Source organism: Megascapheus bottae, chromosome 17 (genome assembly GCF_031878675.1).
Source record: "Megascapheus bottae isolate mThoBot1 chromosome 17, mThoBot2.hap1, whole genome shotgun sequence".
Taxonomy (NCBI): domain Eukaryota; kingdom Metazoa; phylum Chordata; class Mammalia; order Rodentia; family Geomyidae; genus Megascapheus; species Megascapheus bottae.
Genome location: NC_143525.1, coordinates 2,656,170 through 2,683,336, shown reverse-complemented (window position 1 = coordinate 2,683,336; position 27,167 = coordinate 2,656,170). Strand labels below are relative to the sequence as shown.

The 27,167-nt window shown below is 42.8% G+C and overlaps 3 protein-coding genes, 1 long non-coding RNA gene and 1 pseudogene across 21 annotated transcripts in view; 4 read left to right on the top strand and 1 right to left on the bottom strand.

Annotated features, from left to right (window-relative positions):
- The first annotated feature begins 722 nt into the window (after positions 1-722).
- On the top strand, positions 723-6,415 carry LOC150050804 (leucine-rich repeat-containing protein 37A2-like). Its single transcript, XM_090349375.1, has 5 exons — positions 723-847; positions 4,760-4,806; positions 5,778-5,829; positions 5,900-6,045; positions 6,155-6,415. Exons 1-5 carry the CDS (start codon positions 815-817, stop codon positions 6,282-6,284), a joined length of 408 nt encoding a protein of 135 aa, XP_090205501.1. The 5' UTR covers positions 723-814; the 3' UTR covers positions 6,285-6,415.
- Positions 6,416-7,636: 1,221 nt separating this feature from the next.
- On the top strand, positions 7,637-11,203 carry LOC150050803 (uncharacterized). Of its 3 annotated transcripts, none has more exons than XR_016538257.1 (3): positions 7,637-7,782; positions 10,043-10,690; positions 10,801-11,203. It is a non-coding gene; the product is annotated as an uncharacterized LOC150050803 (long non-coding RNA). The 3 variants fall into 3 exon arrangements; XR_016538256.1 differs by lacking the exon at positions 7,637-7,782 and adding an exon at positions 8,263-9,651 and having other exon boundaries at positions 10,463-10,690; XR_016538255.1 differs by lacking the exon at positions 7,637-7,782 and having other exon boundaries at positions 9,895-10,690.
- Positions 11,204-13,621: 2,418 nt separating this feature from the next.
- LOC150050802 (heterogeneous nuclear ribonucleoproteins A2/B1 pseudogene) lies at positions 13,622-15,446 on the top strand (annotated as a pseudogene). The gene is made up of 3 exons (XR_016538227.1): positions 13,622-14,605; positions 14,756-15,083; positions 15,129-15,446. The product of XR_016538227.1 is annotated as a heterogeneous nuclear ribonucleoproteins A2/B1 pseudogene (transcript).
- Positions 15,447-16,912: 1,466 nt separating this feature from the next.
- LOC150050789 (uncharacterized) overlaps positions 16,913-27,167 on the bottom strand; it is a 203,156-nt gene continuing 192,901 nt past the window's right edge. For 6 of the 15 annotated variants that reach the window (XR_016538231.1, XR_016538238.1, XR_016538236.1 and 3 more), the window contains one exon: positions 24,556-24,625. Coding sequence is in view for 1 of the 15 variants with exons in the window: in XM_090349376.1 (XP_090205502.1) it covers positions 18,046-18,267 (222 nt within the window). In the remaining 14 variants the exon portion in view is untranslated. Of the gene's footprint in view, positions 18,268-19,187; positions 19,538-21,217; positions 24,626-24,985; positions 25,072-27,167 lie in introns of those variants that run through there. The other 9 variants (XR_016538241.1, XR_016538249.1, XR_016538246.1 and 6 more) reach the window with 5 other exon arrangements.
- LOC150050801 (uncharacterized) lies at positions 24,467-27,154 on the top strand. The gene has a single exon (XM_090349363.1). The coding sequence runs from the start codon at positions 24,467-24,469 to the stop codon at positions 27,152-27,154; it is 2,688 nt and encodes an 895-aa protein (XP_090205489.1).

Here is a 27,167-nt window from a genome sequence, read left to right as displayed (position 1 = left end):
TTCTAACTGCGCAAACTGACTTCCATTGTCTGTCCACCCAAGAGCTCTGGTACAAGTGTGTGACAGACCCTGCTGAATCCTGCTGTCCTTCTTCCCAGCTCAAGTGAGGTGAGCACAGCTATAGACCTGTAAACCCTGACTTCCCCATCCTTTAGATACACTTTGAAGGACGACTGCCCCGGTTTTAGTCCAGTCCAAAGTCATTTGGCCAGTCATGAGACAGTTTTCTGCACTCTTCTTCATAGAGTGAAGTAGGTCTAAAGAATGTGAAATATATAGAAATTTTGCACATTAGTAAGACATAGAACACATTAAATTTAACATATCCCTTAAGAACCTGCCAGATCCTGTCCTGAAAGAATTGGGGTTTGCATGGTTTCTTCCTCCTAATCTTTCTCTCTCTCTCTCTCTCTCTCTCTCTCTCTCTCTCTCTCTCTCTCTCTCTCTCTCTCTCTCTCTCTCTCTCTCTCTCTCTCTCTCTCTCTCTCTCTCTCTCTCTCTCTCTCTCTCTCGGACAGTCCTCCTGGGGGCTTGAACTCAGAGCTGTCTTAGGCTTTCTGCAGGCTAGAGCTTTTCCACTTGATCCAGAGCACCATTTCCAGCTTTTTCTATGTACGTGGTACTAAGGAGTTGAGCCCAGGCCTTCGTTTATGCTAGACAAGCATTCTACAACTAGGCCAAACTCCCAGTCCCCTAATCTGTTTTACTTGACAAAATTTTTCTTTTGTTGGTTTGTTTTCAGCTAACACAAGAAGTTCCGGGATATGGATATAACAACAAAATCATCTTGGCAATATCTGTGACTGTAGTAGTAATGATTTTGATTATAATTTTCTGTCTCATTGAGGTAGGTACCAACATGCATGTATATTTCCCAAATATATCATGTTTCTGTAACCAAAGCTATTTTCCCTTTTTCCAGATGGTAATTCTTTGACTGTACCTAGTGTTTTCCAGATAGAATAGTATATCTCATTGTTAGTCCTGTGCTAACAAAGTATGAGGAAGTAGGTTCTCTTCTTAGTACAGAGTTGAATATGATAGCATAGGGTCAGTGGGCAAAGGCCATTAGTAATTGATCACTGCACAAGCAGACCTTCTGAATCTCCCAGTGGTTCACTGTTTATCTAGAAGTTTCTATAAACTCCTATACTGCCTTTAATTTACATATATATATCATTATTTTCTTTACCTTCAAGGAAAATGCGATGTTTTCCTTGCCATTGATAGTAATGGTCAAAAAAGGAGATGAGGTGGTGGAGGGTGAATGTGGCACAAGCTAACCATGTGCTCTACTTTGTTCTTAATGCACTATGTTATTTTTTTCTTTTATTCCCCTTATGTTTAATCTTATGTGTTTACTGTATCTGACTTTGTTACCTGGTATATTGTATATATGTTTGTTTGAAATAGGGAAGGAAAGGGGGGAAAACAAGATGATTGGGAGTGGGTAGAGGGAGGGAAATGGGGACAAAAACCTGAGAAAACAAGTGTGAGAAGTAATGCACCCACTACCTGACAAATGTAACTGTAACCCCTCTATATATTACCCCAACAATAAAATAAAATTTTAAAAAATTGAAGCAAGGCTTTTAAAAAACATTTTTGAAATGTCATTTTTCAATATTCTACTTAATTGGAGAAAAGAAACAAATGTTAAAGCTTCCAAACTCTTTTGTGAGGAGTAAGGGGCAAAAGATTCATGTCTCTCACCTAAAGACATATATTTCAGTAAATGTAAAAAGAGAAAGAGAGAATGAAAGAGAGATCCTAAAAGCATTAGGAAAAAATGTGGGCAATATTTTCTTTTAATAATCTTGTGCTAGAAAAGAGGTTTCTATACCTGATGCTTTAATCAGGAGCCTTTGGTTCCTATGGTCACATGTTCCTGGAGGTCCATGTCATTATGGATACTTAGTATGGTTCAAAATGGTTTCCATAGATTGTCCCATCCAACCCTTACAAAAGACCTAGGAGGAAGATCTCATCCATCCTCTTCTACAGATGAAAGAGATCAACCAAGTACCAAAACACAAATTCACCAGATGATAAAGTCTGCAGTCCTTATTTGCTCTGTTCAGGTCTTTTCCCCTTAAAGAAAATACCAGAAAATATTTCGAACATGAAAATGCAATGCAAAGCATCCCAAGACACTGAAAACACTAACATGGTTAATGTAAAAGAGAGATTTGTAAAACTAGGAAAAAAGACAGCAATCAGTGGAGGGGCCAGGACTGGGAACAGTTTCTAGTTAGCATCACCACCTGTGCCAGACCCGACCCTTCTCTCTTAGTGCTCTTGATGGAGAACTCTTGTTACCTCATGAAATACAGGTGGACTCTCATGATTTCCTAAGCTGCTCTTGTTACAGCCTTAATTCATATTTTAGTATGGTTGAGGCACAGATTTTTTTTCACTCTAAAAGAATATGCAATTGTCATAAGACAATTCTTACTAAATGGTTCATTCTTCACTGATTTAAAATACCATATGGAACTCTTCCATTGATCTGTGTTTCCTGTACCTTAAATAGTGCCTGCTATTAATTAATAACTGTCCAAGTAGTTTCATAACAGTTCTTTTAGCACCTTACTAAATTGGGTAAAGATAAGGTAATCAATCTTGTTTAGATCTTGCTCTTAGATCTTTCTTTACATATATTTGATAGTTTCTCTTTCATACCTTATCTGCCCAAAAAAGGGCCTAATCGAGTTTGTTTGCAAAAAATTTCTTTAATGGCCTTGAATTTGAAAACAAGATATTAAAATTGTAGGTTGATATTTCTGCTAAATGTTTCTTGTGGTAATGACTTTTGAACTTAGAACCTCATATTTGCTAGGTAGTTGCCTACTATTTAATCTATCACCTCACAGTATTTCTGTTTGTGTTTTTCAGGTAGAGTCCATCCTGAGACCACAGGTCTCTTATTTCTGCCTCATAAATAGGTTATGCTTTGTTTGCTTTTTTTTTTTTTTGCCAGTCCTGGGCTTAAGCTCAGGGCCTGAGCATTGTCCTTGGATTTTCTCAAGGTTAGAACTCTACCACTTGAGCCTCAGCACCACTTCTGACTTTTTTCTATGTATGTAGTACTGAGGAATCAAACCCAGGTCTACGTGCATGCTGGGGCAAGCACTCTACCACTAGGCCAAACTCCTGGCCCTGCTTTGTTTCTTTTTGTCCTTCTTGGGGCTTGAACTCAGGCACTACATGCCATCCTTTAGCTTTCTCATTCAAGGTTAGTGCTTTCTACCACTTTGAGCCATAGCTCTACTTCTGGTGCTTAATTGCAGCTTAAAGTCTTATGTATTTTTCTGCCCAGGCTGGCTTTGAACCATGGTGCTCAGATCTCAGCCTCCTGAGTAGCTAGGCTTTGAGGTACTAATAACCAGGTTCACAAACAGTTTTGACTAAAGCTGTGACACCATGCATGGCACTAGGTTTTTGTTGTCGTTATTGTTTTGTTTTTGTTTTTTTATTTTGAACTCAGGACATGCACCCTGTCCCTGAGCTTTCCCCCTCCAACCTAACACCCTCCACTTTGAGCCACATTGCCACTTCTGGTTTTCTGGGGCTAACTAGAGATAATAGTCTCATGGACTTTCCTGCCTGGGCTGACTTGGAACCATAATTATCAGATCTCAGCCTCCTGAGTAGCTAGAATTACAAGAATGAGCCATCCGCACCCAGTGATGTTGAGGTTTTATCCAAGATTTTTACTATTGTTTATTCTTCTTACTTTCTATTATTTTTTTAGCCAGTTCTGAGGTTGAAACCCCGAGCCTGAGCACTGACCTTGGGCTTTCCTCAAGGCTAGCACTCTGTCACTTGAGCCACAGCACTGCTTCCAGCTTTTTCTGTGTATTTGTTACTGAGGAGTCAAACCCAGCACTTCATGTTTGCTAGGCAAGCACTCTTCCAGTAGGCAATGCTCCATCTTCTGTTGTTCATTCTAAGATGCTTTTCTATACCTTTATTGCTATTATAAGTTGTATCTTTCCTTATCTCTAATTCCCATGGGTACCTAGGAAAGCTATTGTTTGGGTGCTGATCTCCATATTTTGTTTCTGCCACTTCACTGAATTTTCATGTTATTAGTCCAATAATATTTCCTGATTCTCTTGGGCTTTGTTTTTTTCTACATTCGGCTTTTCTCCAGTTAATTGGAAGTCAGAGTCTCATGTACTTTCCTGCCCAGGCTGGCTTCAAACTTTCATCCTCAGATCCTAGCCTCTTTATTACCTAGGATTTCAAGTCTGAGACACAGTGCCTGCCTCTCTAAGGCATTTTTTAGTTATCCATCATTTCATATACAAATAAAAATAGTTTGGTTCCTTTCCAACATTTGTGTTCTATTTATGTCTTCATTACATTGGTTGTCTTCAATAGGAGTGCCTCCTGACAGTAATAATTGTAATAAAGACAGTAATCTTCTCTTTGATTTGATAATAATACTGGTGTTTTGGTCTTGAGGCAAGTCTGCAATCAGTTAAAGGGCATTTCCTGTACTTTTTAAAGAGCTATCATGAGGAATTTTCTGTTGGATTTTATATAAAATAGTAAATGCCATGTATTAAAATTCTAGCTTCAGACAAGACCCTCAGCTAGGTCCTGTGGAAGAGAAAAAGATCTATTAGTGGAGCAGAATTCTTGGGGTCATAAAGCCACCTCCTGGGTAGATAAAATATATAAATAAAGGAATAAGCAGTTGAAAGTACTTAATGTTGGTGGATAATCCTGATTGTGCTTTGTTCCCAAACAGATTTATTCCCACAGAACATCAGCAGAAGGAAGTGAAGAGTCCTCAAGGTAAAGGGAGTTTAAATTTTTAGTGAGGATCTGAGAACTGGAAGGAGCCTAGAACTCATCAGTTTCTATCTCCTAGCCTTACAATGAGGGCTCTATGCAAGTTAGAGAGAACTCTTGCTTCCTGAGGTCTCATCTAGCTGCAGGAAAGTAGTTGCCCAGGGGCCAAGAGTTTGGCCTAGTGGTAGAGTGCTTGCCTAGCATGCACGAAGACCAAGTTTCGATTCCTTGGTACCACATACATAGTAAAAAGCTGGAAGTGATGTTGAGGCTCAGGTGGTAGAGTGCTAGCCTTAATGAAGTCCAAGTACGGTGCTCAGGTCCTGAGCTCAAGCCCAGGACTGACAAAAAAAAAAAAGTAGTTGCATAGCGAGGCAGAGGTGGTCAGTACTTGCATGGATAACTCTCTGTCAACAGTCCTTCAGTGCCGGGGCCTACCGGGAGCAAATTGGGGTTCCTGAAATAGGGGGCAGGGACTGGAAAAAATAGAAGAGAGACAAACACATCGGGTCTGGGAGGTCTGCAGCCCAGGCAAAAACTGCAGCGCCCCGTTTATTCTCAACTCAAAGCTTATATCCCTTCTTGAGACCAGGGCACTGCCAGGTGTTACATCCAGATGGTTAATCAGGGAACTGTTGGGGGTTACATTCATATGGTAAATCTCAGATCAATTGAACAGGAGAAGGCCAAAAAACAATAAGACAATCAAGCAATTATCTGATGCAAATCAAAGTACAGTTTGATTCCACTCTTGCTCCCGACACTTCAGGATTCCCTAGTTGCATTGTAGAGACCTTTGGGATTGGCATGAGAATCTCCTACAACCTCTGTCTGCATGCATGGAATTGTTTTCAAGCCCCAGGTTAGGAGAGCCTTTGCTCATTGTCTTATGAACCAAAGCACAGGTGTTTATTTCTGTGAGAGACATGGAAAATGGCACAAATCACTCACTGTCTGCTTCCTCTTCCCCCAAGGAGCTTTTTTGGATTTCTGCGAAGGAAATGTTCATCAGAATCTGCAAGTCAGGCAAGTACTTCTTTCTGTAGCCAGAAAAGGAAAGTGAATGCTCAATTAACATTTCTCCTGTCTTTCCTAGGACTGCTTCTTCTTCTTAAAGCAGCCAATTTGGCTGAGGGATATGTACAGACCTCTCAATGCCACACGAAAGAAAAACATGGCCAAGAAGCTACATGACGGAGACTCTTCTGATGAGGATGATATTTCCCATAAGAAGAAAAAAGAGTAAATGGATGGGGGCAATTTCAACATTCCTAGCTCCAAGGGGAGGGAAGCAAGGGAAAGTTGGGTTGCTTCCTTCAATATTGAAAGGCTGCTATTGTTCTTTCCACAGGGAGCAGAGTGAAACCAATGTAGAAGTTCCACCACCATCACCACCACCACCAGATACACAAGCCCCACCATCTGCTGCAAATGATGAGACTGGCGATCCTGGGTGTTGTGGCAACTTTCCTCCCTCATAACTGATACTGTTACACTTAGCCTCTCAGCATCGCTTATTACATACCCATTTTTCTAACAGGCTAATATTTTTATATACAATTTTCTTGGATTAAATTGTATATAATTCATAACCATTTCCATGTGTGGTACTAACATATATATATATATATATGAAGATAAAAGGGTCATAGCAGAAAGGGTAGGACTATGGTGAGGGCTGCTGTTGGAGTCAAGCTTTCAGCAGGCTTCTAAACTCTTTCACTCAGTCCCCTAAAGACGACATCCTACCCACATTCCCCCAGTGTGATCAATTTCTGACAAACCAGAAACATACCTTGAATGTGTGGGATGTGAGGTTAAAAAGAAAGAATAAACATGGAGGCACAGCCTACCTTTTTAAGCTCTAAATCTAGAAAATCCAGGCTGATATGGACTGTATGAAGGAGGGTCAATGGAATCCTCAAGGGGACAAAAACCATGTGGAAAGGCCCTTCAAGGAAGTGAATAAACAGAATATCTGGAGGAAACAGAGTATCCAGATCTTATGGAGACTATTGTTAAGAATGAAGGTTTAGGAAAGTTCCTCCAAGGGAGCTGGAGCCGCTCACTTCACGTGGTTCAGGAGCCCAGGAAATGGATGGGAAACTGCTTGCATAGAGGAACTAAAAGCAGCAGTCTCTTCTGTCCTGAAACCAGACTCAGTGGGCAGCACTGCTCTGTCCACCACTGTATGTATGAGGTCAGAAATAGAAAACCTTACCTAAATTCTAGTGTTAAAACATGGAGACTTCTAATCTGATCATATCTTTCCTCCAAAATGGCTGCTTTTGTAAGACTGGCTCTCCTGGGGCCCGCAGAATACCCAGGGCTAAACAGAGTCAAAATTCAGGGGAAAAATTTCACACTTTAGACCAGAGCTTGCAAATACGCCTCGGGAAGGGGACTTTTCATTGTGGGGAGAGCTGAGTTCTCAGGAGAACTCTTGTTCCAGTCCTCTATGGTCTTTCAAAGCCTCTATAGACAGCATTTCTGTAAAACACAAGATTATAACAAATGCTTTGTTAGGAAATATCCCTGCGTAAAACATCTTTGTGCTGGAAGGAAATCTCCCTAAAGACAATTTAGGAAAATCTTGCTGCTCTAGGATCCAGTGTGACTGCATTCAATTTAATGCCATCTATTCAATAAACAAGGAAACACAATGGCAATATCTTAATTTGGGCATTGATTCACTTGTCAAGCCTGCAGACTCACAATTCCAATTTTCATCCTTTGTTGATCATTTTGAAATGCAACTAAGTCAGTAGCTGCACCTGTCTTATCTGGACCTTGAAAATGGGACTGCTCTGATACTGATGTGCAGATGGTCTGTTCCAAGCTAATCTCTAGATCTAGCCTCCTGCTGAAGCTTCTCAGCAAATCTCAAGGCAAATTGTCCAGAGCAGAGACCAGTGCAAAACAGGAAACTGCATCAATGAGAGCATTGAAGTTCAAAGTGAACAGAAGAAGTCAAGTGAGGTGAGCACAGCGATAAAACTTCAGGCCTCAAATTTAGATACACTTTGAAGGAGGAAGACCTGGGGCTTTAGTCTAGTCCAAAGTGTTATGTCTTGTTTCCCACATTCCTCCTCCATAGAGTGCAGTGGACTAAAAACACAGTAAGATATAGAGGAACTACAAATTAAGAAAGCATTTTAATGCATTAAATTGGCATGTGATTTAACAATCTGCAAGAACCTCACCTTGAAGAATGGGAGTTTGAATCATTTTTATCTTTTCCATCCCTTCATTATTTAACAAAATTATCCTCTATTTCCCTGTAGCTCCCAAAAGAATTTCCGGGACATGGCTTTAACAACAAAATCATCTATCAATATTGGTGTCTTTAGTAGTTATGATGTTGAGTATAATTTTGTGTCTCATTGAGGTAAGGTCCACAATAAAGTCAGGTCTCTATAATATATCCTGTGTTCATAATAGATTCAGAATGCACAACCTGAACAACAAAGCCATTTTCCTACTCTCTAGAACATAATTCCTTGATAGTACAGACAATTTTCTACTGTAAAACAGTATTTCTCATTGTTATTTCTGTAATATCAATTGGGACCACTCTTAGGGAAGAAGTGACTTTTATTGTTGAGTACTGTCCAAATTTGTGCCAAGGAGTCAGTGATCAGCATGGGGTCAGTTTGCAAAGGCTTGGGGGAAGTTATACCTGGCTACATAAATACAGGAGAATATCCCATTTCTCAGATGTTCATGACCAGTCTTAGTATTTCTATATACTCCTGTGCTGATTCTATTTTCTTTGTACTTCATTCAACTTTGTATTTATATGTACGTGAATGTGTGCATGTGTGCTTGTCTAGGGTGTTTTATTTGTAGTATCTAGAAATGGTCAAAGTGAGAGAGGTGAAACATTACTTGAATTCCACAATGAGATATAATACCACTCAGTATTTATTTAATTTAGAATACATAGGCTACCATTGGATAGACCAAATGTTAAGAGGGGGGTGTGTGTGTGTGTGTGTGTGTGTGTGTGTGTGTGTGTGTGTTGAGTGCATACTTGAGTACCTTCTTATCCCCACTCTCTCTTTTACCCCAAACTTTATATCATTTTATGTAGGGTAAAATCAGAAATTAGTTTATTATTTCCATTGTTTACATAAAGAAACGTGTTTCATGGAGCCAGGAGTTTGGCCTAGTGGTAGAGTGCTTGCCTAGCATGCACAAAGACCCAGGTTCAATACCTTGGAGCAACATACATAGAAAAAACCAAAAGTGTGCTGTGGCTCAAGTGGGCAGGGATCTAGTCTTGAGAAAGCTCAAGGACAGTGATCAGGCACTGAGTTCACACCCCCATGGCAATGAAAAAAAAAGAAAAGAAACTAGTTTCTTTATTTCCATAATGAAATGGAGGAGAAAAGAACACTATTTTGTAGCACTGCTGGTGAGTTTTAGGAGACCATGGAATCCTTCTTATTACGTGATGTATACACATATCAAAAAGATATCTACTGTCTTAGAAAAACAAACTGATTTTTGTTCTGTTTTCACTCAGAACTACTAGCTTGTTTTTTGTTTTTTGAATTTTTTTGAGACATCTTAGGTAACTTTAATGAAAGTGTCCACATCCTTTTTTTTCCCAGGGCGGGGTATATAGACAACTGACCTCATAAACACGATCACAGCTGCTAAGAGACCAGCTACCCACCAAAGGAAGGACAGGCTGCGGCAAGCTGTGCTTGCTCTGCCTGGACTCAGGGTGGTCAAAAGGGCTCTAGAGTTTTTCCCAGAGCTGAGACCTCCTGATTCCAGAAGAATCACTATATTTTCCTGGCCCTGTGAAGCTTTGTTCACTCACACACAGGCTGGCAAAGCGTGAGATGGGAAAATGGGGGCAGCCTCAGTTCTGAAGCAATCACCATTACCACCACAGTGGCCTGGTAGTGAGGGAACACTTTATAACTACAGAGTGGTCATTCCATCATGAAAGAGCACACGTCCCATATAAATAAAAGGCAAAAGGAGGGGGGTGGGTGAAGAAATGGGAATTGGCACAGACGCTGAGATATTGTAATAGCTTGTTTTTAAGTATTTGTCATGCCCTGATTTTATGCGTCAGTCACCATGGTAGCCTTTCAGAGATGAAAATCTCTAAACCTATGCTTTCAATTTATGCAGTGGCTTGCTGTGATTCAACTTGTATGATAAAGCAGCTAGGAGAAAACAGACAGCTCTCCCTCTCCTCTTTCATCCTTCCTTCCTTCAGCCCAACAAATGACCTATGGGAGATTAAATCCAAAGAGAACTGAGTGAAAGGCTGTGGAGGAGAATAAATACTTCTGCTTAGTATGATTATGCAGGTGGTTATGCACAGGGACTTTTGGGGGAAAAAAGGTAAGATGGGCTGACAAGTATAGCTATGTTGCAGGCCAAGTCACATGCAAAATTCTCCCTAGAGGTACTGTAGGGACCTTCGGGACAGGCTTGGAGAGCTCCTGCAGGTCCTGTCTGTGTGCATGGAATTGATTCCACAGATTCAGAATGAGGGAGCCTTTGGTTATTGTGATAATGAGCAGGTGTTTGTGATAATGAACAGGTGTTTGTTCCAGTAACACATGAGATGTACATAGTGGCACACATAAAATAGCATGAGCTGTCAGTAATTGTCTATTTCTTTTCCCCTAAGGGGCTCCTCGGAATCTGAGGGGCAAGTTAATTGGAGAGGATGTGGTGCTATGGCCAGAAAATTATGTTCCCCTTGACTTTCCTAGGAGGGCTTCTTTTTAACTTTGGCTGAGGGATATGTACAGACCTCTTATTGATACAAGCAAGAAAAACATGGCCAAGAAGCTACATGACAAGGACTCCTCTGATGAAGATGAGGTTTTCCAGAAGAAACAAGGGGGAATATCAAGTAAGTTAACAATCCTAGCTAAGAAGGCATAGATTGGGAGTGAAGGGTGCAAGGGAAAGTCTGGTTGTTCCCTTCAAGACTAAAAGCTTGGCATTGCTTTTTTCCCCCAGGAAACCAATTAGAATTTCCATAGAGATGTCACCACCACCACCACCACCACCACCACCACCACCACCACCACCTCCATCACCTCTTCCACAAACTGGGGTTCAGAGAGGGAAAGTGCTGGGTGTTATGGGATCTTTTCTTCCACAAAAACTTGGAAATGTTAACCTCTGACAAAGGCTTCAACTCTTCCTTTTCAGAGAAAAGATGTACTGATTAAACAGGGACAGAAGAGTCCAAGTGGCTCTGTTCAAAAGGCCAACTCCTGGATCATTGGCTTCCAGTCTGTAACTGCACATCCTGACAGGGTCAGTCACAACAAGTGCTCTAAAAGCAGGTGTGGCCCAGGCTGTTTGCAGAGCAAATAAATCCTGCCTTCCAAAAGTAAAATGATTTTATCATTCTAGATGTCTGTGTTTACTATGTAGGTATGGTATTTAAACCTTATGACTACCTGGGTGGTCAGTTTTATTCTTCCCAAATAACAGATAACTAAGGCCCCAGGGACTAAAGAACTTCCACAAGTTCAAAAACAATATTACTTAGGTTTTAATTTGCTTGTGAAAGAAATCCTAACTAAAATATAATGAAACCTGAAGTGGTAGAAAAGGTGGGGTGGCAGTTGATAGTACCACGTGGGATATGATGGAAAGAAGACCATGATTTCTAGACCAACCTGGGCTATATAATAAGAGATTGTCTCAAAAATATGATAGACTTTATGTAGGCTCACCTATAGAGGACACTAAAGGACTTAAGGGTGCCTGTGCATCCTCTTCCTTCCCATCTGCTTTACTCAATCATTATTTGGCAAGTGTCAAAACAATGGCAAGACATTGTTAAAGACAGTGATCATTAATTCCCACTCTATAATAATGGTCAGGAAATAACTCAGAAAGAAAAAAAAACAGTTTCCCTCAGAAGGCCTGTCACCTAATTGGACCACAGAACAGGGAAGAGAATGCTGTCACTGTCTGACCATGGTTCTATGCAAAATCTGAGATGGGGCTTTAAACCAGTAATTCAAACCCAACAGAACCACAGGATGTAGAGGATCATCTAAAAACAAACCAAGAGGGAGGTTCTGTTATCAGAAACCCTTGTAAAACAAAGACAGGGGATCAAAGACTGAACTTAAACTAAACTTTGAGCCCCTAATTGCTATTCACCTATTCACAGATGACATAAACCTAGAAACTAATCAGCTTTTCTTCATCCCATAGCATTTTGCTGGTGCTTTTATTTCATTCAAGTCACATGGTAACATGTGGCTTTTTTGTTCTGGACCCTTATTGGCTATCTCATGGTTCATGTATGAAATCTTTTGTGGAAAAGTATATGTACATTTGTGAGTTGATCATTTCTGATTCTCTCACCTCATTGCAGGACCCATGCCAGAACACTCAGAGGAGATAAATGTACTATAGACCTTTCAGAGAGCCCAAGAGCCTGGAAAGTAAGAGACCACGAGACCAGGAAACATAGCATCCTGCAAAGCAGATGAGGGATTGTTTTGTGGGGTTTCTCATGGCTCCACGTTTTAGTACCTATGCACAACTTCAGTGGACACAGAGAGGGTACATTAAGTGTGGTAGGTTTCGAAGCAAGGCGAGCTTGTCCTATGCCACTAATTCTCTACCTGGGCCAGTTGTGTCCAGAAACACTATACTCTTCTTTGGGAGGGAAGGAGACGTTGATTTTTATTTGGGCTTCTCACAGTGACTAGAACTGCTCTGCTTCAGAATCATTGTTCTTTTGCCAAGATGTTCATAGAAGAAAAACAAGAAAGCACCCAAAACAAGCTATATTTCCCATCTTGTTTAAAATGAATTTGCCACCAAGACAATATATAATCTTACCTGTTTTGTTCCTGTTCAACTATCCACTGTACCAAACATCCTCAGACTCACCTAGTCTAAAACCAGTTCTGCAGAAATACCAAACTGAAAACCCCCAAAAAGGGAAGGGACACACACTTAACGGACAGTAGATGCTAAGGGACACAGGACACAGGTCAATGAATTGGCCTATTTCCAGCCCTACCTCCCTCCCCTCTGGGCACTTGCTTTCTGAATTCAATCCAGCCCAGAGGCCAGGGCTGAATTTTTTTTTGTGCCAGACCTGGGGCTTGAACTCAGGGCCTGGGCACTGTCCCTGAGCTCCTTTTTGGCTCTATCCCTTGAGCCACAGTGTCACTTCCAGCCTTTTCTGTTTATGTGGTAGTGAGGAATCAAACCCAGAATTTTATGCATTCTAGGCAAGTACTCTATCACTAAACTAGGCTGCATTTGACCTCAATACAAGCCTGTACCTCCTGTCCTGCCCCTCTAATGGCTGCAAGCTGCTACATTCCAGTATGTTTCTCTTCCTGATGGAAAGAACAATGTGCCCTCTGCCATGAGAAGTGTAAGCCCAACACCAGCCTTGCATACACACACACACACACACACACACACACACACACACACACACACACACACACACTAAATCACTCCTCGCTGCTTTGAATCCAGTCGGGAAAAGGTCTTAAGAATCCATCTCCAAAATAAATAGCAAAAAAGCTAGGCTACTAGAAATGTGACTCAAGGAAGTAGTGGCACTGTGGCTGAAGTGGTAGGGTGGTAACTTGAGCTGAAGAGCTCAGGGACAGCACCCAGGTCCAGAGTCCAAGTCCCACGACCTACAACAAATGTGAGTCCTGTGCGGAGGTGCTCTCGGTGGTGGTGGTTTCTCGAGCAGCCACAGCTCTCACTACAGCGCCAGGACGAGTCCGGTTTGTGTTCGTCCGCTGGGATCTCTCTCATCTCGCTAGGCTGCGGGAAATCGGGCTGAAGGGACTGAATGCGCCATGGAGAGAGAACAGGAACAGTTCCGTAAACTCTTTATTGGTGGCTTAAGCTTTGAAACCACAGAAGAAAGTTTGAGAAACTACTATGAGCTATGGGGAAAGCTCACAGACTGTGTGGTTATGAGGGATCCCGCAAACAAAAGATCAAGAGGATTTGGTTTTGTAACTTTCTCATCTATGGCTGAAGTTGATGCTGCCATGGCCGCCAGGCCTCATTCAATTTGATGGGAGAGTGGTTGAGCCAAAACGTGCTGTAGCAAGAGAGGAGTCTGGAAAACCAGGGGCTCATGTGACTGTGAAGAAACTGTTTGTTGGTGGAATTAAAGAAGATACTGAGGAATATCACTTTAGGGATTTACTTTGAAGAATATGGAAAAATTGATACCATTGAAATAATTACTGATAGACAGTCTGGACAGAAAAGAGGGTTTGGCTTTGTTACTTTTGATGACCATGATCCTGTGGATAAAATTGTGTGGCAAAAATACCACACTATCAATGGTCATAATGCAGAAGTAAGAAAGGTGTTGTCTAAACAAGAAATGCGGGAGGTCCAAAGTTCTAAGAGTTGAAGAGGAGATGGATATGGAAGTGGATGTGGATTTGGGGATGGCTATAATGGGTATGGAGGAGGACCTGGAGGTGGCAATTTTGGAGGTAGCCCTGGTTATGGAGGAGGAAGAGGAGGATGTGGTGGAGGACCTGGATATGGCAACCAGGGTGGGGGCTACGGAGGTGGTTATGACAATTATGGAGGAAGAAATTATGGAAGTGGAAATTACAATGATTTTGGAAATTACAACCAGCAACCTTCTAACTATGGTCCAATGAAGAGTGAAAACTATGGTGGTAGCAGGAATATGGGGGGACCATATGGTGGAGAAAACTATGGTCCTGGAGGCAGTGGTGGAAGTGGTGGTTATGGTGGGAGGAGCCAATACTGAGCTTCTTCCTTTACATGGGTAAGTAGTTTTTGAGTTTTACAATTATTATCTTGGGAGTCCTAGCAGCAAGAGTAAAAGCTTTTTATGATCATGTTATCTTTCCTTAAAATCTGGTTAGATGGATAATTTCATAACCTATTTTTTTACTCTTTATTTCTGTTGAAACAGGCTTCACTGTATAAATAGGAGAGGATGAGAGCCCAGAGGTAACAGAACAGCTTCAGGTTATCGAAATAACAATGTTAAGGAAACTCTTATCTCAGTCATGCATAAATATGCAGTGATATGGCAGAAGACACCAGAGCAGATGCAGAGAGCCATTTTGTGAATGGATTTGATTATTTAATAACCTTACTGTGGAGGAAGGATTGTAAAAAACAAAAACAAATGCCTTTGAGACAGTTTCTTAGCTTTATACTTGTTGTTTCTTTCTAGTGGTCTTTGTAAGAGTTTAGAAGCATTCCTTCTTTGATAATGTTAAATTTGTAAGTTTGAGGTGACATGTGAAACCTTTTTTAAAATTTTTCCCAAAAGTTTTGAGAAGCTATTAGCCAGGTTCATGGTGTAATAAGACATAACATAGGGCCGGGAGTTTGGCCTAGTGGTTAAAGTGCTTGCCTAGCATGCATGAAGACCCAGGTTCGATTCCTCGGTACCACATTCATAGAAAAAAGCTGGAAGTGGTGCTGAGGCTCAAGTGGTAGAGCTCTAGCCTTGAGAAAATCCAAGGACAGTACTCAGGCCCTGAGCTCAAGCCCAGGACTGGCAAAAAAAAAAAGACATAACGTTTTTCCTTTAAAAATTTAAGTGCGTGTGTAGAGTTAAGAAGCTGTTGTACATTTATGATTTAATAAAATAATTCTAAAGGAAATTTGTGTAATTATAGACTTTTTGTTTTAAATAAGTTAAGGAGTGGGTAGTATAATTAAGGTCCATTGTTATGTCTCTGTAAGATAAATGCTGGTCAGATGTAAGTGTGTTGTCTGCAATTCATCAGGATTAAATTATCTAGATAACTTAAGGGATATCTCTGCAAGGAGAAACACCTTTTTAGATCTTTTAGATGCTGCTTCTTCAATGCAAGGAAAGCAAATAACCCCAACAAGGTACTCTTCAGGGACACAAGTGTAGTACAAGAGAACTCTTGACGGCTACTAAATTCCGCCAGTCTTAAAAAACTGTGCTGCTTCAACAAAGCTGTTACTACAGTAGTTTATAAGGATGCCAACAAAAGCTGAGGGGTAGAGCAAGATAGTTCTAAGCTTCAGTTAAACTCCTTTAGGTAAGGTCTTATTTACTTTTTCTTTCTTAATTTTCTTCCCTAAAAGATAAACTAATAACTCTTCAATGGTCTTTCATTAGTATAGTGGTTCTTACGTAGTTTAACATAGCTATAAATTGAGTTTAACAATGTATAAACACAAACAGGTTTAATTCTATAAACCCTGTTTTCCAATTTGTCATACTTAAATTATTTTGGTTGTTTTTCCCTTTTGTTCCTTCTTTCTCTCCCCTCCCCTCTCCATGAAGATTTGGGTGCTTAACATATCATTTTTTTCCCTGCTGGAATTTTAGCATTGATAGGAACCATGGACAAGTATATTCTGCTGCCACAAAGACTATAAAGTGCTTCATTTCAACAGCTGAGGCAAGCCAAGTGATCATTAATAAAGCTTTTCTTGGTTCCTTCAGTGGTGTTGGTAGTAAGGAAGGTGTTTTGCTGCTGCAGGTAACTAATGAAGAAGTGGTCAACCACAGAGTCTTCAAGAAATAAGAAATTCTGTACCATCTGAAAGTAGTTCTTGTTGGTGTCTTCATTTAAGAAGCACTCTATAAGAAAAGGGAAATGCTTTCTGATAAAACAAAAACTTCTTTAGTACAGGTTCTTAATAAAAAATAATAAGTGAGTATTGTTTGTAAAGCATAGCATCAAATCAGCTAGAGAGAAATGTATCATGTTTTAAATTAGATTTTGTGAGTAGACAGATGAAAAGTTTATTTTAAATACCAATTTCATAAAATAAATACTTTTGTATCCAAAAAAATGTGACTAAGCTAAACAGGTTAACAAGTACAAAATCCTGACTTTACACAGCAGTACAGGAAAGAAAATCATTCCTTCTAGATTGCTGATAATCTCTAATGTGCCATACTGTTCTTTTCTAACATCAAATCAATATCCTGCTTTAAAGAAAAATGCATCTTATATGTAATATAATATGAATATATATGTTATATATACACAAGTATATGTATATATATGTATATATGAGTGCGGCGCCCGGCACCCCTGACCAGCAGGGAAGAACGGACACCACCCGAGGATCCTTCTCGTATCACGCTTTATTGAAGAGCAACTTGATTAAAGGGAGAGCTGAAGCAGAGGGGCCCGGGGCAGGGAAATGCAGCTGCTTATAAACAATCAAGGAACACGGGGCTTTTGCCATTGGCTGCTCTGTTGCCAGGGTCATTTTAAAACTCGGGATTGGTCAGGCCTCTGACGTCATACGCGCAGACTCAGTGGAACGAGCAAAGGCTCCGCACTCACATACCAAATAAGGAGAACTAAGAAGTTGTTCACAAAGAGCGAGGCAGGGGACAGGCGCCGTCTTGTAATGTCGGCCGCTCCGGCTCCCCACATCTCCCCCTTTCTGTTTTAATGCAGCAGGCCAACATACCTGTTGTGAAGAGAGTAGAGGTGCTGTCCTCCAAAGTAAAACTTGAGGTCCTACTCTAGAGGAGTGACCCAGGCGATCAACTCTGGATCCCTCCCCTTCAGGTCCTCTTTTCCCTTTGTGGAGATGGGCTAGGGGCGCAGACCCATATGCTGACGCACATGCTCTCCCTGACCTGTTAGGGTCAGGAGTGGTACTTTGTCCATCATTTCACAACTCTTGGCTGCCTATACTCCTATTCCTCGTGCAATAGACTAAGGTCTCGAGGGTGCAAAGGCAGTACAGGACAGTTTTAGTTGACCTTTAAAGCTGCAAGCCAAATTTTGGGGGAGTGTCCCTGCTCCAAGGCAGTGAGTGCATGAACAAGCATTGCTCTCTCTCTCTTATTGCGAGACCTCATTCGGCAGAGCAACCAAAGGCTAAAGACACAAAACCCAAAACAAACTGCAACAAACATTCACAGGAACTGGAACAAATGTAGGCAACGGCTCCAGCATTGACTCAATTTACACTCTATGGCAGAACAATTTAAAATACTATCATTACTTGAAGCTTTAAAGAGTAAAAACATAAACAGGAAGGTCCACCTCTGGAACAAGTGCAGAAAACCCCACAACCCTTCCCTTGCCAGAACTATACATTAATCAGAGCGACCCAATTTTTGAGAAACCAGCCTAACACAGAAGGACAGATTTTTTGACAGGGTAAGGCATAGGGAACCTTGCAGTCCTAGGGAAGTTGCAAGGAAGAATTGGTGGCACAAAGGGGAAAACGGAAGAAGCATTAGTCACAGGCATTGGTAATGGAAAGGTCTTCATCACTGCCCACATCGTCTTTTCCTTGTTGCTTTTTCCCTTCTGTCTCTTCATCCAAAGTCGTGGCAGCAGAAGAATTATTAACAGGGTTATTCCCAGGATTTTGTTTCGCATCGTCCTCTTTAGGCGTTTGATTTTCCTCCAATATCCTTACGAGGCGCTGCGGCACCCAATGGGGGGATTCCTGTCCCTGTGGAAAAACACAAACAGCTCCCCTGGATCTCTGATTTACAGGATCCGGTCCATACCATTTATTATCGATAACATTTTTCAACATTACTTTTTGTGTGGGTGGTATTGCCATTTTGCCAGCATGCCGATCAGCAGCTGATTGTCCATTGTCATCCACTGTTACATAATTTAAGGTAAACAGTGCAATGGCCAGCCTTTCTCTGGGGGAGGCATCTCGGCCTATTCCCTCCTTTTGTTTAAATAAAAGTTGTTTAAGTGTTCTATTGGCGCATTCCACAATTCCCTGACCCTGGGGATTGTAAGGGAGGCCAGTAGAATGAACTACCTGCATTTGAGTGCAAAAGGAGCGAAATCCGGCAGAGGCATAAGCAGGGCCATTATCTGTTTTCAATTTTAATGGTTTTCCCCATGCTGCCCAGGCTTCCAAGCAATGGACTTTGACATGTGACACCTTTTCTCCAGTAAGGGCGGTGGCATGCATTATGCCAGAGAAGGTATCCACAGAGACATGTATATATTTTACTCGGCCAAATTCAGGTACATGAGTAACATCCATTTGCCACAGGGCATTAGAACAAAGTCCTCTAGGATTAACCCCAATTATAAAAGAGGGGTGATAAACCACACAGGATTGACAAGCTTTAACAATTTCTCTAGCCTGTTGGCGTGAAATGGAAAACTTATAACAAAGGGTTTTTGCAGAAACATGATAAAGCTGATGAAAATCTCATGCTAATTGAACAGAATTATGGGAAAGGCCCACCAGGGCTCTGGCAGTCAAATCCACTAAGGCATTGGCCTCTGACATGGGACCAGGCAAGCCAGTATGTGCCTGAATATGACCAATGAAAAAAGGATTTTTCCTTTGTAAAATTAAACTCTGAAGTTGGGATAATATATTTGAAACTGTACTGCTACCTTTTATGGAGGCGGCGACTTCCAGGGATGCCACTGCATTAACTACATATTGTGAATCAGAATACAGGTTAAAAGGCTCAGGAAATTTCCCGAATACTTCTAAAACTGTTAGACATTCAACTACTTGTGGAGTTTCTTGTGGGGAGCCGGAGCAGCCGAGACGGCGCCTGTCCCCTGCCTCGCTCATTGTATACAAATTTCTTAGTTCCCCTTATCTGGTGTGTGAGTGCAGAGCCTTTGCTCGCTCCGCTGAGTCTGCGCGTATGACGTCAGAGGCCTGACCAATCCTGAGTTTTGTTCTGCCATAGTGTATCCTAGCAACACAGCAGCCAATGGAAAAAGTTCCGCGTTCTTTGTTTATAAGCAGCTGCATTTCCCTGCCCCGCGCCCCTCTGCTTCAGCTCTCCCTTTAACCAAGTGGCTCTTCATTAAAAGCGTGATACAGGAAGGATCCTCGGGTGGTGTCCGTTCTTCCCTGCTGGTCAGGGGTGCCGGGCGCCGCAAGTGGTGCCGGAAACCCGGGACCTGCGGAGGGGCCGAAGAGGATCCAGAACTTGACACGTGAAGAGGACTCCTTCTAGGTATGTTGTTCTGAGAAGTTCCTGTCTGGGTGCTTGTTATCCTTCTTCCTCTGTGGTTTGTGTTAACTCGGTCTTTAAACATCAGTATGGGTAACTCTTCAGGAAGTGTGTGCCGTATAAGGGACTTCTGTGCCCCCTTACAAGCCCTTCTTAAACAGCGTGGGCTGAGAATTTCCCGCGGCACAATACATAGAGTGTTAACAGAGATTGAGATACACGCCCCATGGTTTGCGGAGTCTGGAGATCTCTCACTGGCCTGTTGGGATATATTAGGCCAGGACCTGGATAGAGCTCTAGAAAAGGGAGGGGTCTCCCGCGCCACGTTGCCCATATGGAGAATGGTGCGCGCTTGTTTGGAGGAGGGCAGAAATACTGAGATTATTAAAGAAGGGAGGAAGGTATTAATTAAGCACCAGGATAGTCTCTCGGAGTCATCGTACAAGGAAGGAGGGACCACCAAGAGTGGGGTAAAATGTAAGAGAAAACAAAAGAATGGAATTGAGGGACTGCAGCCCTCACAAAGTACAGTGCAGGAGGAGGAGAGAAGAGAAAAGAAAAAACAGGAGGGACCAAGGAGCTCCCTCTATCAGGATGCAGGAGAGTCAGATCAAAGCACAGATAATGAGGGGGATGGGCTCCCGGAGGAGCTAAGTTCAAATGAAGAGGAGGAGCTAGAGAAACAGGCTGCCGCGTATGAGGCTGACAGATACAGCCCCAGGGGAGGATTTGGTGCAGACAATGGCCAGGCTCGACCTGCCCCCTCTGCCCCGCCTCCCTACATCCCAAAGAAGGGAAGTTCCTTTATCAAAGCCCGTACCTGGTCTCGGTTGGCCTCTGCTTTTCCTGTTTTTGAAAATCCCATTACGGGACAGAGAGTTCTGGAGCCAGTCTCTTATATTTTGTTGGGCGAGTTCTTGACGTTTAGTAAGTTGTCTAAACTTCTTGCAAAGGCAGGCTTAAACTTGGCACCAGAAAAGGTGCAATTTTCAGAAAAGGTTCAGTTTTTAGGTTCCATAATTTCTCCCATAGCTGTGACACCCCAAAAGGTCGTCTTGAAAACAAATCATTTGCATACCCTTCATGATTTTCAAAAATTAATGGGGGACGTAAATTGGGTCAGAAATTTTCTTAATGTCCCTCGCTCTGAATTGTTGCCCCTCTTTTCCTTATTGGAGGGAGATCCGGATGTTACTTCACCTAGAAAATTGACTGTTCAGGCTAAGAGTTCCATTCAGCGTCTTGAACAGGCCATAGAAAATGCACAACTCTTGCGTGTAAATCCATCAGCGCCAATCTTATTGTGCATATTTAAAACAAAAAATTATCCTACAGGAGTATTATGGCAAGAAGGCCCATTGTTATGGTTGCATGGAAATTCTTATGGCTTAAAAACTATTCAGTATTTTCCAGAATTAGTTGCTTTGTTAAATTTCCTGACAAATTAATTATTCCTTATACCCGGCAACAAGTACAAATATTGGCTGCCTCTGTTGACCGGTGGGCAGTTTTGGTGTGCTCCTTTCCAAATATAATTGACAATCATTATCCCAAACATCCACTGCTGAATTTTGTGCGTGAAGATTGGGTGTATTTCCCCAAAGTTACGAAAAAACTGCCTCTGAGTAATGCCCTAATTATATTTACAGATGGGTCAAAAACAGGCCGAGGTGCCTATGTAGTTCAAGGAAAAGAGCCAGTAACTTTAAATTTTCAACCAGAAACTCCACAAGTAGTTGAATGTCTAACAGTTTTAGAAGTATTCGGGAAATTTCCTGAGCCTTTTAACCTATATTCTGATTCACAATATGTAGTTAATGCAGTGGCATCCCTGGAAGTCGCCGCCTCCATAAAAGGTAGCAGTACAGTTTCAAATATATTATCCCAACTTCAGAGTTTAATTTTACAAAGGAAAAATCCTTTTTTCATTGGTCATATTCGGGCACATACTGGCTTGCCTGGTCCCATGTCAGAGGCCAATGCCTTAGTGGATTTGACTGCCAGAGCCCTGGTGGGCCTTTCCCATAATTCTGTTCAATTAGCACGAGATTTTCATCAACTTTATCATGTTTCTGCAAAAACCCTTCGTTATAAGTTTTCCATTTCACGCCAACAGGCTAGAGAGATTGTTAAAGCTTGTCAATCCTGTGTAGTATATCATCCCTCTTTCATAATTGGAGTTAATCCTAGAGGCCTTTGCTCTAATGCCTTATGGCAAATGGATGTTACTCATGTGCCTGAATTTGGCAGGACAAAATATGTTCATGTTTCAGTGGACACTTTCTCTGGCATATTGCATGCCACAGCCCTTACAGGGGAAAGGGTGTCCCATGTCAAAGTTCATTGCTTGGAAGCCTGGGCAGCATGGGGAAAACCATTAAAATTGAAAACAGATAATGGCCCTGCTTATGCCTCTGCCGGATTTCGCTCCTTTTGCACTCAAATGCAGGTAGTTCATTCTACTGGCCTCCCTTACAATCCCCAGGGTCAGGGAATTGTGGAACGCGCCAATAGAAATACACCCAATCTTCACGCACAAAATTCAGCAGTGGATGTTTGGGATAATGATTGTCAATTATATTTGGAAAGGAGCACACCAAAACTGCCCACCAGTCAACAGAGGCAGCCAATATTTGTACTTGTTGCCGGGTATAAGGAATAATTAATTTGTCAGGAAATTTTGCAAAGTGAGTCAAACACGCCTTGCAACCTGTAAGAGCTAACAAAGCAACTAATTCTGGAAAATACTGAATAGTTTTTAAGCCATAAGAATTTCCATGCAACCATAACAATGGGCCTTCTTGCCATAATACTCCTGTAGGATAATTCTTTGTTTTAAAAATGCACAATAAGATTGGCGCTGATGGATTTACACGCAAAAGTTGTGCATTTTCTATGGCCTGTTCAAGACGCTGAATGGAACTCTTAGCCTGAACAGTCAATTTTCTAGGTGAGGTAACATCCGGGTCTCCCTCCAATAAGGAAAAGAGGGGCAACAATTCAGAGCGAGGGACATTAAGAAAATTTCGGACCCAATTTACGTCCCCCATTAATTTTTGAAAATCATGAAGGGTATGCAAATGCTTTGTCTTTAATACCACCTTTTGAGGTGTAACAACTGTGGGAGAAATTATGGAACCTAAAAACTGAACCTTTTCTGAAAATTGCACCTTTTCTGGTGCCAAGTTTAAGCCTGCCTTTGCAAGGAGTTTAGATAATTTACTAAACGTCAGGAACTCGCCCAACAAAATCAGTAAAAGGTTCGACAGGCTTCTGGATGATTTTTGTAAGGCCACCTCGAAGCTCTCCCTTGTTAGAGAGGGACTTCCAAGCCCTATAAAATATATCATTAACCTGGCGATACACTTCCATGGGATAGTTCATTTGATCTGCCACATAAAGGCCTTGTCCAAAGAGCATGTCCGCCGTCCATTCAGGATGGCCATTAGCAACATTTTGGCCATGCCGGGCCACAGCCAAATCCGCTGCTGAGGCACTAAATGCCAGGAATTGGCCATGCGTTAGGCAAGAGCGTCCAATTTCGTACCAGTCTGTGGGAGTCATGGCCATGGCTTTAAGCCTACGCACTAGTGCAGTACTGTTGAGCGGAGGCCATAAGATCTTTTAAAGTTTTCAGCCGAGACCAGGTACGAGCACCGATAAGGGAGTTCCCTGTCTTAGGGACGCAGGGGGGCGGGGCAGAAGGGGTAGGTCGGGAAACGCCCTGGCCATTGTCTGCACCAAATCCTCCCCTGGGGCCGTATCTATCAGCCTCATACCTGGCAGCTTGCTCCTCTAATTCTCCCTCTTCATTTGAACTGAGCTCCTCCGGGGGCCCTTCCCCCTCATTTTCTGTGCTTTGATCTGACTCTCCTGCATCCTGATCATGTAAAGTCAGGGCAGAGAACTGGTTATCATCCTGAAATTCCTTCAAGGACGGGTAGAGGGAGCTCCTTGGTCCCTCCTGTTTTTTCTTCTCTCCTCTCTCCTCCTCCTGCACTGTACTTTGTGAGGGCTGCAGTCCCTCAATCCTTTTCTTTTGTTTTCTCTTATATTTTACCCCACTCTTGGTGGTCTCTCCTTCCCTGTACGATGACTCCGAGAGACTATCCTGGTGCTTAATTAAGCACCCAGACAGGAATCTCCCAGAACAACATACCTAGAAGGAGTCCTCTTCACGTGTCAAGTTCTGGATCCTCTTCGGCCCCTCCGCAGGTCCCGGGTCTCGGCACCAGTTGCGGCGCCCGGCACCCCTGACCAGCAGGGAAGAACGGGACCTCAGGAGCCCACTCCTAGGATGCTCACATTGCGCAGGACAGATGCTGCTGCACAGCAACCTCCTGGGTCAGGTCAGTTTCCTGCTTCTCGTCAGAATCTGCCAGAGGAGTTGAGTCTGCAGGACAGACTCCCAGAGACAGTGCCAGAGCCAGGTGAGGACCACAAGCAGGCCATGCCTCGTCCACTCCAAAGGGACACACAGCACATTGCTCTAGCTGAGGCTTCAGAACAGCCATCACTGCAAATGCATGTTCCACCTCTGTACACTCCGAGTGCACAAGAAAAACCATTTGTTCTTTCACCCCAGACCCGGAAAAAGGATCTAGTCAGGAGGTGGCTACTTAGGCAGAGACGGCAAGTACATGAGCTTCTGGTAGGAACTGAAAACCAGTTTGCAGAATCCCAGCTAGATCCAGTATAAATATGGCTTATGGTGACAGCATGCCTCAGAAAGCACAAGAGAAGGCAGATGAACTTCCAGAACCGCTCGAACAAGGTGAATCTTCTCAGTTCCAGCTGCACACCCATACTCAAAACCCGGGGACTCCTGAGAAGCTCCAGTCCCTTGTGGCTCAAGAACAACTGCGTGTTAACGAAGAGGTTATTATGAAATCGGTGCATGAGGATGGACGGGTTCCATTTCCAAGCAGCAATAAAACTCAGCATTCAACCTCACCAAATGTCACAGTTCAGCCTGCAGATGTGCAGATTACCTTCACCACTCCACGTCAGCAACAGACCCCAGCCCAGCCTCCAGGGAGACCTCAGCAGGAAGAACTGTCAACTACCCAGCAAGAGGTGCCAGGTCAGCCTTCAGAGCTCCCAGGGTTTGGAGAACTTTTGGAAAGCCACCTGGAAGCCCCAGCTCAGCCTGAAAAGCCTTTGGAGGAAGTCACACCTCCAGTTGAGCATGAGGCTCCTGTTCAAGCTCCTGAGTCCCCCGTGGAGGGCATAGATGCAAGTCGACCAAACCACCAGCTGACAGTTCACTCTCCAGGAGAGGCCCAAGCTCACCATGCCAATGTCTCCTATGTTACAGATAAGCCCCCAGATGTGACAATTACCTTCACTTCAGTGCCTAACCAGGAGACTGAGTTGTCTCTGGCCCCCAGTGAGGCTCTAGCTGGTCCTGCAGGTTATGGAGAAGAGGTACAACCCTCTTTCAGTGAGCAAGAGCAAGCATCTCAGCCTTCTGAGTCTCTTGGGGAGAATCAGCCTTCTGGAATGCAGCCTGCAGCCCCACCTCAGGCTTCAGAGCATGATGGGGAGTTTGAATCTTCTCTAACTCAGCAGGAACAACCAGCTCAGTCTTCTGAGCAGCATGAATGGACAGTTTCACCTTCAGGTCTGAATGAATCTCAGTATTCAAACTTGGGTGTGACTGGTAAACCTCCAGATGTGGTGATTACCATAACACCACAGCGGATGGTTGAGTGGGGGAGTTCTCCAAACCCCAATGAGGCCCAAGCTTATCCCTCTGTGCCAGTGAATAATATGGGATTTTCTGTAACCCAGCAGGAACACCCAACTCTGCCACCAGAGCCTTCAGAAGTAGTTGTACCTGTATCATTTCAAGAAGAGACTGTACCTCCAGTTGCACAGGAGAAGCCCTCTGTCCAACTGGAAGCCACAGCAGAGAATACACAGACCTCTGATGAGGTTAAACCTCCATCCCAGCCTGCAGAGTTAGAGGTGCCACCTCAGCCTCCAGAGTTTCCTAATGAAATTATAGGTCAATCTCCACATAATCAAGAACAAGTTCTACCTACATTACAGAATGACACTGTTAAGCCTCAGGAGATGAATGATTTTGAACTTAAAAATTCAAATGAACAGGGGGTTGCTGATCAGTCCTCAGTGATCTCTGAACAGTCTGGTGGTTTGAAAGACCAGAATGAGGTTACAGTTCTTCCAGAAAGACCACCTGCATTGCATCAACAATCTCCAGTCTATCAAGGAATGTTGCCACAGCCTGAAGAGCTGCCTGAGAAACCTTCTCCAATGCAGCAAGAGATCACAACTCTGCTCCCCAAACCCCCTGAGAATGCTGAACCTCCATCAAGCCAGCAAGGACTTCCAATTCAGTCAACAGCGTCCAGTATGGACTCAAATCCTCCTTCACATTCAGAAAGCTGGGGATTTTCAACTCCAGATCTGGAAATGATGTTCAAAGGTTCTAATGAACTAATGTCACCTAAAACCACAGTGAAACATGTGGACCTGGAGTTGACCATAACTCCACAGACTACAGTTGCTAACTTTTCTCCAACTCAGTCTGGTTTCCCTTCCCAGCCTCCTAAAGTCCCTGAAAATGTTGACCCTCCTTCACTCCAGCAAGAGACTGCAACTCACACTCCAGATTTCCACAAGCAGGAAAATACCTCTGCAACTTTTCCAGTGGCTCCATCTCAGCCTGCCCAACTCCCTGAGAAGGTGGAACCCTCTCCAGTGCTGCAGCCAGCTTTACCTCAGCCTTTAGAGACTCCAGTAGACGTAGAACTCTCTTCAACTCAAGATGCAGGTCCAGCTCAGCTTCCATTGCCACCTCATGAGACAGCAGCACCTCCAGTGAATTATGAGATGACAGTTCCCACACCAGATCCAGATTCAGCTCAGAGCCCAGTATTACCCAGTGTCACATCTCAACCTTTGGACGTGGAACTCACAATTATTCCAGAACTCTCTACTACAGCTAAACTTGTTAAAAACTTGAAAAAGCGCTCTCGGATAACAATTCAACCTGTGGACATCCAACTGACAGTAACTGTACAAGCTATTGTAGAAGATGAACTTTCACCAACAGTAGATGAGACCCCAAGTCAGTCTACAAAGCCCCCTACGAAGGTTGTATCACAACCAGAAGAATATCAGGGGCTGACAGTTCTCATAACAGATGAGAATGAAACTCAGCATTCTGCATTGCCCAATGTGACATTCCAACAATTTGATGTGGAAGTTACAGTAACTCCAAACCCTGCCACAGAGTATGAACATTTTTCATCTGTGAAGGAGACAACAAGTCCTTCTGCAGAACACCCCGAGGTAACCCTTCTACACACAGAGATGATTCAGTCTCAGCATCCAAACCTTTTGATGTGGAAATTACCTTAACCCCAGAATCTAA